The following is a 9,703-nucleotide window of genomic DNA, read 5'->3' as shown; positions in this document are numbered from 1 at the left end:
AAAAAAAAAAAAAAAAAAAAAAAAAAAAAGAGTACCCAACCTGTGCTTTCCTGTGTGAATACCATTTTCAGTTCTCTTTAGAAGATGTGGGAAATGCATGTGCTTCTGTGATTCGGTCCTCAAGATGTCTTTCATCAAAGTACACTGTTCTGTATAGTAAATTCTCAATATCTGTGTTTCTCCCAGAGGTTGACAGACATATTCAGACGCTATGACACGGATCAGGATGGCTGGATTCAGGTGTCTTATGAGCAGTATCTCTCCATGGTCTTCAGCATTGTATAACCCAGGCCTTGTGAACAGCAAGCACAGCATGCAAAAGACTGAAGATGCCAAATCCCTTACCTGTGATAGAACAGGGCACAGCTGCAGAGATGCTGTCCTTCCCGTTGGCTGTATAGTTAATACTTGGGGACCTGGCTGTACATATGTGAATAAGCTGGTCAGTGATTCTATAGTGGCAATATAGCTACACTGTTTTAATACAAACCCTGGGTTTACTGACTAATTGTGCCATGAGACCTAATAGTGGTTTAGGATTCTGCTCTCAACTATCATGTTCTTTTCTAGATGCCTCTAATTCTGTAGTTGCAATGCTTTTATTAGCCAATAGAATTTTAAAATAATATGGAACTTGCACAGGCTTTTCATGTGCCTTACTTTTTAAAAAAAAAATTCGAATATGTAACATAAGCAATAAAGTATGATATAGACTGTTGCCTAGTTTTCTCTGTTTCTTTGTTTTGTTTTATTTTAACCAAACAGGTGGAAGAAATGTACCCTTTGTTATACTACTCTAGTTGCTGTGTGAACCTGGGAGAGTAGGGCCTAAAAATGAGGCGGACCAAAGTCTCCATACAATAGCCAACTTTATTGAAAGCGTCAGAGAATTTATACTCTGAGGGTTAAGAAGAATCACACGAGTAAGATGTTCAATCACAAAGACAAGCTACACGTGGCAAAAACATGTTTTTTCCATAAAGGCATATGAATAACAACAGCTGCAGTAAACTCACTCCTGTCTGCCATACCTGGGAGGAGCACAAGAACACATCCTGAGACTAATTCTTTGTATTGAAGAAACCGGTCGTGTAACATAAGCAATAAAGTAATGATATAGACTGGTTGCCTAGTTTTGGCTGTTTTTGTTTTTTTAACCAAACAGGTGGAAGAAATGTAGCCTTTATTGCGGCTTAGTTGCTATGTGAACATGGGAGAGTTTTGTTTTCTGACAAGCACTCAGAATTCTTACATGACTCCACTTTTGGACTGTGTTCTGATATCCTTGTTCTGGAAGTCACTGTCCTATGTGTACTCTCCTATCTAAATTTCTACCCAACAGACAAGCAGGACAGAAGAACAACTAAACAGATAACTGTTACAGCTCTAGGGATAGGAACCCGTTCGTGCCCCCTGCTTGTCAACTCAAGTTGAAAGAAATAGGTTATGCTTTAGGAGGGGCAGGGTATGAAGACAACTGGGCAGGTGTCAGGGATGAGAAAACAGATCCCTTAAGGCTCTCTTCTGGCCAAGGATGCCACTAAGGGTTTGTTTCCTGTGGTTTCTGGTTTGTGGGATTAGAGGGGAAGGGTGGTGGCCGAGTTGCCTCGTGTACATTGACCTTGTAACCTCTTTATGGGTGTCTCTGGGTGTGCTCTGTGAATCCATCCATGCCAGTCATCTACCAAACATTGGCCCACACTAGCAGATGACCCTAATCCAGTGAGGCCAGCCAGTATGCATTGAAGTTCATAAATTCAATGGTAAATGATACCTCCTTTTTTGTAGATGCTACCTGGACTCATCCATTTATAGCCACCATTCACCTCTGCTTCCTCCCAGTCCTATCTGCGGCCATACTCCTCCAGCCTCAGTCTGCAGGGCTGCCATGTTTGTCCTTCCTGTGCTCACTTGTTTATACATACATGCACCAAATATGAGTATCCTAGCACACTGAGCCTTCTAATGGCTTACCCTAGTACCTGTGCTGCATTCTTGAAAATTATGTCACATTTGTACTATGTACCTGCACGGGGCTGGGGAGATGGCTCAGAGGTTAAGAGTGCTTGACTGCTCTTGCAAAGGCCCTGAGTTCAATTTGCAGCAACCACATGGTGACTCAAAGCCATCTGTAATGGGATCTGATGCCCTCTTCTGGTGCGTCTGAAGACAGCTACAGTGTACTCATATACATAAAATAAATAAATCTTTAAAAAAAAATAAAGTACCTGCACCAGCAGTACACCTTAGAACCCGCTCCCTAGTCCTGAGTACCCCCACGCTCCCTAGTCCTGAGTACCCCCACCGCACATGACTGAGTACCTGCACCAAATATATGAGGACCCACCATCCACACCTGGGGAGCTGCTGTAAACATCACACAACATACTTATCTGCTTTGTATAAGTACTTGTACTGCACACCTCAAAACCTGCCCCAAACTTGCACTGCATTCTTGAGCTTCAACATCACATATCTGAATATATTCACTACATGCCTGAGAACTGACACTGCCAACCTGGGTACCTGCTCCATATGCTTGAGTATCTGAACTTCACATTAAAAACGAAGTGACTTGAATGTGCATGTGTGAGCTTGTACCACACTCTTGGGAGTGTGCCACACCCAAGAAGGAAGTACCTGTGCCACATATCTGAGTGTGGCTGTGCCATAACCCCGAGTGGAGTACATACCAGAACCCAGAGCTGTCATTAGGAAGGTCTACACTTGGATTCTTGACCTGAACTGGGTGTGATTTGGTTGGGTTGCTTCAGAAATTGAAAATGTCCTGGAGTCAGGGTTCCAACAGAGGAAAGCAGTGATACGGCGGGCTGAGGGCTGTTTGTGGAGTGGGGACTTTCTTGTTCTCTCAAAGGCCGGGGAAGGAGGTGGCTCATGGGGTGTAGAACGGTGTGCCCACCTTAAGAGAAGCAGTGCTCTGAGCCTCCAGTACACCAAACTGCCAGAACAGACCCCCTGCCCTTTAGTAGAGAAAGCTAGGAAGCCTGCCTTGGGAAAACCATTGAACCGAAGAATGATTATAGTCTGTGTTCAACCTGGCCACATGAGGGCAGTGCAGTCACATCAGAAATAGGCTCTTCCCATCCTCTCAGGGCATTTGTGGAAGAGACAGAAGGCCTAGGGGTTGGCTAAGGGGAAGGGTGGGTATCTGCAGAGAGTCTCTTGTAGTTTGTGTCCTTTGCTGTTTCTTTTTTCTTGCTCATTCAGAACTGGTTGTTAGCATGTAGTGAATAGACAGCCAATTAGGAAAGTATGATTGAGGAGCTGGCCATGGCATGAACAATGCCCTGCTAAGGAGGAGGTAGCCACAGGAAGGAGAGCCCAGGATGCCCACCCTCCTCCATGCTTACTCATCTTATAAACAGTATGCACATGGTTAAACACTTCACAACCTTGTGTGGCAAGAAACTGGTTGAGACCCCGAAGGTGTCACTCAGATTCAAACATCAGAGGATCCTACATGAAAAAATGGTTAAGGTTGTCCCTGGTTGAGACCACTGTGGTGACAAGATCTTGGCCCTTAAACTATAACCATTTTTACTAACAGTGGGACGTGTGTCTTCCCCTCCCCTCTCCTCTATTGTATGGATGAGGTATAGCATCATGTTTCCAAGTATAAACTGGCTCCTGGTCCATGTCCTACAAGACGAAATTTCTTTTAAGTGCTATACCCATGACCTCTGGAAAGTTACTTGCCCCTTTCCCCTCCCAGCGATTTACTAAAAGATCTCCCCCTGTTCTCTCAGGGGCAGTCTGTTCTCCCTCTAGCAATGCTGTTTCCATTTTCTTGTGAAGATTCTGACGGAGCTCTACCTTGAAGTCAGGGAGATGCCTCAGTGAGTAAAGTGTAGGACATGCAAACATGAGGACCCGAATTTGGATCCCCAACATCCACATAAAAAGCTGTATGTGGTGATGCAGGACTCCTAGTGCTGAAAAACCAGGAAGTTCCCCGAGGCTCACCGAGCATCGAGTCAAGCCAACCAGTGAGATCCAGGTGCATTGAGAGATGATATAAAATGGAGAGTAAAAGAGGAAGAACCTTTATATCAACTTCTGGTCTCCACATGCACACACATAGGCACACATCCACACACACTTATGTGTACATCCATACACACCACACAAACAGAAACACCCCTAGTCTTTCAGCCAGGTAGAGACTCACCTGCACCTCTACAGGTGCAGGTACTATGGGAAACAAGTGGGTTCAGGGTAGGAGCATGTCGAGGTGTTTCCCCAAGAAGAATGGGGCCTCCAGGTTAATGAGTATAGGCTTTGTTCTACCTGCTGTGGGATCAGTGCCCAGGATGCCTCTGTCATAGTTCTCTTGTGGATCCACATCTTTAGACAACCCAAGCAACATAGGCTTCCCTGGCACCCTAGAAGGAGCTAGGAGTGGGACTTGCTGTTACAATCTTCTCATCTTCCCACAGCCTGACAGTGTGCTGGTTAAGGGCCCAGTGCCATATTACTAGGCTTCCTGTTCCCAGTTTGAATGCAGCTTATGCCTGAGTGTGCTGGGGAAAAAGCAGTAGAATTTGATGGATGTCTGATTCTCCATCAGAAGCTTCAGGAAACTGCCATTATGTCTCTAACAGTTGGAACATCCATAATAAAATACAGCAGTGCAAATGCAAGTATTGCATGTCCATGCTCAACATCTGGAGCTCTTTTAGGCATTATTTGTGTTCTAAGAGCTTTGGGTAGCCCCGTGCTTCTAGACCTGTTGCCTGTGGCACACACTAACCCACAGCTTTCCTTAGTGAATATTCCACATTTCTGGCATCTCAAGTATTCTGTTACTCCACTACAAACTAGACTTCACCTTCATAGGATGGATTCTGTCTCAGTTAGAGTTTTACTGCTGTAAACAGACAATGTGATCAAGGCAGCTCTTATGAGGACAACATTTAATTGGGGCTGGTTTACAGGTTCAGAGGGTTAGTCCATTTCATTAAGGTGGGAACATGGCAGCATCTAGGTAGGCATGGTGTATGAGGAGCTGAGAGTTCTACATCTTCATCTGAAGGCAGCTAGTGGAAGATTGACTTTCAGGCAGCTAGGATGAGGGTCTTAAAGCCCACCCCCACAGTGACACACCTACTCCAGCAAGGCCACACCTCCTAATAGTGCCACTCCCTGGGCCAAGCATATACAATCACAAATTCTTTTTTCCTATTTATTTATTTATTTATTTATTCATTCATTCATTCATTTATTCATTCATTTTATATGCAAATCGCTGCCCCCACCGAGGTTCCCTCTCACACAATCCCTCCTCCCTCTCCCAACCCCTTCTCCTGTGAGAGGGTGGAAGTCCCCCTTCATATTTCCACTCCCTGGTGTGTCAAGTCTCTGCAGGGCTGGGTATATCCTCTCCATCTTAGACCAGACAAGGCAACTCAGTTAGGGAAATGAATTCTACAGACAGGCAACAGCTTTCGGGACAGCCCCTGCTCCAGTTTTTGGGGGACCAACATGAAGACTGAGCTGTTCCTTTGCAACATATGTGCTAAAGGCCTTAGCCCAGCATGTATATGCTCTTTGGTTCCTGACTCAGTCTCTGAGAGCCCTCAAGGATCCAGGTTAGTTAACTCGGTTGGTCTTCCTGTGGAGTTCCTATCTGCTTCAGGGCCTTTAATCCTTCCCCCAACTCTTCCATAAGACTCCCTGAGCCCTGTCCAATGTTAGGCTGTGGGTCTGTGCATCTGTTTCAGTCAGCTGCTAGGTGGGGCCTCTCAGAGGACAGTTTGCTAGGCTCCTGTCTGCAAGCATAACACAGCATTATTTAATAGTATCAGGGACTGGTGCTTGCCCATGGGATGAGACCCAAGTCGAGATGGTTATTGGTTGGCCATTCCCTCAGACTCTGCTCTATCTTTGTCCACATAGTTTTTGTAAGCAGGACAAATTTTGTGCTGAAAGTTTTGTGGGTGAGTTGGTGTCCTTATCCCTCCAATGGGGGTCCCGCCTGACTACAGGAAGTGGCCTCTTCAGGTTTCATGTCCCCACTACTAGGCATCTCAGCTAAGGTCACTTGCATTGACTACTGGATTCCACTCCCATCCCAGGTCTCTGACATGTCTTAGATCTGCCTCCCATGTCCCACCCCCCCACCTACTGCAGATTTCCATTCATTCTCCTGTCCCCTGGCCTTCTCTCATGTCTCTTCCCACACCTGATCCTGACCCCTTCATCCCCTCTCTCACCCAATTCCCTCCTTCTGTCTGCTGCCTATGACTATTTTATTCCCCCTCCTAAGTGAGATTCAAGCATCCTTGCTTGGGCCTTCCTTCTTGCTTAGCTTCTTTGGGTCTGTGGATATTGTGGGTATCTTGTGCTTTATGACTAATATCTACTTATAAGTGAGTACCTACCATGTATGTCCTTTTAGGTCTCAGTTACCTTACTCAGGATAATATTTCTCTAGTTCCACATAAGATGGGTTCTTAGGACTCCCTAGTGGGGAATTATCTCCTACTCCATATTGCTAGTCTCAGCACCTTTAACTATGGTGCAAGCCTCACTGACACCCACTACCTTTCCAAGTTGGCAAAGTTTAAAGTATACATGTAGAAGAGGTAACTCAGGACCTGAAAAGACACCTTAAAGCCCATTTAATCTATAATTGTTATCTCAGAGAGATGGACAAAGATAGTCATCCTTGGAACAGATCATCTCTAGAGTCACAGAATGGGAAGAAGCTGTAGATGTAGAAAACTATCTGAGGGGAATGGACTAAAAAAAGGGGTGATTTTTCCCCTAGAACTCAATGAGAAACTGGTTTAGATGGGTCAACAGAGCACCCAGAGCAGCTTATAGAAAATTATCACACTAGGGCACTTCGATCTCCAGGGTAGGAAAACTCCCAAGGCTCCCAAGAAGTCACAGGAGACCAAGACTTGGAACAGCTGTATCTTTCCAGCATTGACACCACATCTACTCTAAGGTCTATGCAAGGAGATTGTTTTCTACCCTAGGCCCTGTCTTTGTCAGCAGGGGGTCAGATGAACCATAGACTTTCCTGTTACTTTTTTAGCTAGGTGACTTCTGGAGAGTATACACCAGACAAATTCAGTGAGAAAAGCAGAAAAAGAAAACCCTGTGATTCAGATAACAGAGCAGCTGGAGAGGTGAGATAGCTAAGAATCAGGGTGAGCACTGAAGGGAAATGCTCCCTCCAATGGGGTGAGGCTAAGACATGGTCCATGGTGGACCATGAAGATTCACTGAGAAGCACTGGAGAGCTCTGAGATGTGAGAGGATAAAGACTGACTTAGAAAAATAAGCAAAGAGTTGCTGCTTAGTCTGCAGTGCCTGCGAAAGGAAACAAATCACAGAAAACTGGCATTCTTGTCTGCACTTCCAACATGCCCCTTCAACCTCTGGCTTTCCCTCCTCTGTGTTGTCCCTATAATATACAGTCATCAGCTTTGGGCTGAAGAACATAAGGTTCTGCCCTGGGGCAAAGCATAAGTCTCCTAAGGCTTCTGCTAGGGGAGCTTTTACACTAAAGGCAGTAAAGACAGAAAACGTTTGCGAAGGGGAAACATTCAGCCTTGGAAACAGCATTCTAAGAAAAGAGGTAGGTAGAGGCTCCAAGAGCCAGGTAATGCCAGTGGTCAGAGTGGAAACCATGTCAAAAGCATGCTAGAGTAGGTTATCAGAAGTCATGTTGGAGTGGGGTGTCAGGCCATACTGGAGTAGAGCCGTGCTTGACATCTTGACTATACCAGAAAACGATTCCTGAATAGGGTCTGTCTCGCATCTGGCATCTGTTATGGGATGGTATCTATCAATTAGGTATGGAGTCCTCCTTCCTCACCTGGATTATAGCACTAGTATATAGGGGCAGGGCTGCAGCCCACAACTTGGATTCAGCTCACAGGAATGGATCTTAAGATTAGGGAAAATGGATAGGGTTGCCAGAAGTAGCCACAGAGCTGGTCTCCCAGATCTAGTTGAGCTCTGCAGAGGTTTGAGGGTTCTCAGAGCAGAGTTATTGGGACAGGATGTGTTTCTGACTCACCTGACCCCTTTCATCAGATGGTTTAAGGGGCTCTTCTAATTCCCCATGGGCATCTCAGACCTTAAGCTTTTCAGTAGTTTCTCTTCCTGTTGGACTCAGGTATATGAAATTGAAAAAGTCGATTTCCTGTGCTTGTCACGGAGATAATGCCCACGGAGGTGTGTGTGTGTGTGTGTGTGTGTGTGTGTGTGTGTGTATGTGCGCGTGCATACGTGTGTATGTGTGAGGGGGGGTAGGGTGGACGGATTCATGCATGGAATTTAGGTTAGGTTATATACACTGCCATGCTGGACAGCCAAGTTTAGCTACATTTTATTTACTCAGTGTCCTAGCCAGTGGAACCTTTTGCACTGCATTGTCTCTCAGATACCTTCTATAACCTTCTCTGGGAAGCCTCTTGTCTGTACTTCCTTGATTGCAGCCCCAGAATTCCAGAGAACTGCAATGACAGGAAGTATGTCCAGAGAGTGGGAGGCTACATAGGCCTCCATAGTATGCATCTAGCTGGAGGCAGTTTGTGATGCAGATGAGTTGGTTAGAAGGGACAGCCGCTGGGTAGCAGGAGCTTCCCAGAGGTTTTCTGTGCAATGCCTGGACTTTCTGCTGTCCTTCAGAAAAAAAAAAAGTTGGAGAAGACAATGGAGAAGCTTGAACACTAGGTGCCTGCTGTGAAGAGAGCAGCCCACATGTATGCAGGGTTCTGACCTGGTTTTAGAGGAATCATTACTTTTCTAATGCTATGAAGAGACACTATGATCAAGATGTCTTACAAGATGCCTTATAAATGAAAACATTTAATTGGGGACTAGCTACAGTTTTCAGAAGGTGAGTCCATGATCATCGTGGCAGAAAGCATGGCAACGGGCAGGCAAGGCAGGACACTGGAGCAGTAGCTGAGAGCTTACATCCTGCAGAAGGTAAAGGCAGAGAGAGAGAAAGCTAGCTGGTAACAGTGTTTTTGAAACCTCAAACGCCCAAGTGGACACACCTTCTCTCACAAGGCCATACTTCCCAGTCCTTCCCAAACCATTCTGCCAACAGTGGACCAAGTCTTCAAATATCTGAGTCTACGGGAGCCAGTTTCATCCAAACCTTCACAAAGGGTATATATAGCACACTCCTCTCTGCCCAGTTCGGAAGGGCATGAATGGGAGAGGCCAGGAGCACTTGAAGTCATCTCAAAGAAGCTCATCTACAAAGACAGCAGTTTCATCCTTCTGCACTTCCAGATGCCTGTCAGGTCTAGGAGCTGGATCTGGCCTTAGGTACCATCCAGTGGCCATAATCTGGGTGGTGTGGTAGCAACTCTCTGGAACTGCCGAGTTCCAGAGCAGAGTTCCTAGGGCTGGCTGTGGAACCTGGGATTCTTTATATTCCCCAAGCCCTCAGCAGTACTCAACCCCTCACATGCAGAGTAGAGGACAGCAAGCAATCCATTGAAAGGGTGTGGGGGGATGTCCTTTGAATTTTAATCATTGTAGTAACGGGCAGGTGATCATGTCTGTAAGGATATAGGGACCCTTGACAGCCATATGAATGGAAGTTGCAAGTGCAGGCTAGTCCAGGAAACAGTGCTGAGGAGGCTGGGTCCTCAGGCTTTAAAAGGTGGTTTTCCTCTGGGAGGATCATTTCTTCAGAGACTTGAGACTG

At 45.8% G+C, this 9,703-nt stretch overlaps 1 protein-coding gene across 2 annotated transcripts in view; it reads left to right on the top strand.

Annotated features, from left to right (window-relative positions):
* Pdcd6 (programmed cell death 6) overlaps positions 1 to 1,123 on the top strand; it is a 16,913-nt gene extending 15,790 nt beyond the window's left edge. For both annotated transcript variants that reach the window (XM_031360275.1, XM_031360274.1), the window contains exon 6: positions 187 to 1,123. In XM_031360275.1, coding sequence (XP_031216135.1) covers positions 187 to 285 — 99 coding nt within the window. In that variant the 3' untranslated portion in view covers positions 286 to 1,123. The remainder of the gene's footprint in view (positions 1 to 186) is intronic.
* Positions 1,124 to 9,703: the final 8,580 nt, after the last annotated feature.

The sequence above is a fragment of the Mastomys coucha genome, unplaced genomic scaffold (genome assembly GCF_008632895.1).
Source record: "Mastomys coucha isolate ucsf_1 unplaced genomic scaffold, UCSF_Mcou_1 pScaffold8, whole genome shotgun sequence".
Classification (NCBI taxonomy): domain Eukaryota; kingdom Metazoa; phylum Chordata; class Mammalia; order Rodentia; family Muridae; genus Mastomys; species Mastomys coucha.
This window is presented reverse-complemented; position numbering and strand designations above follow the sequence as displayed.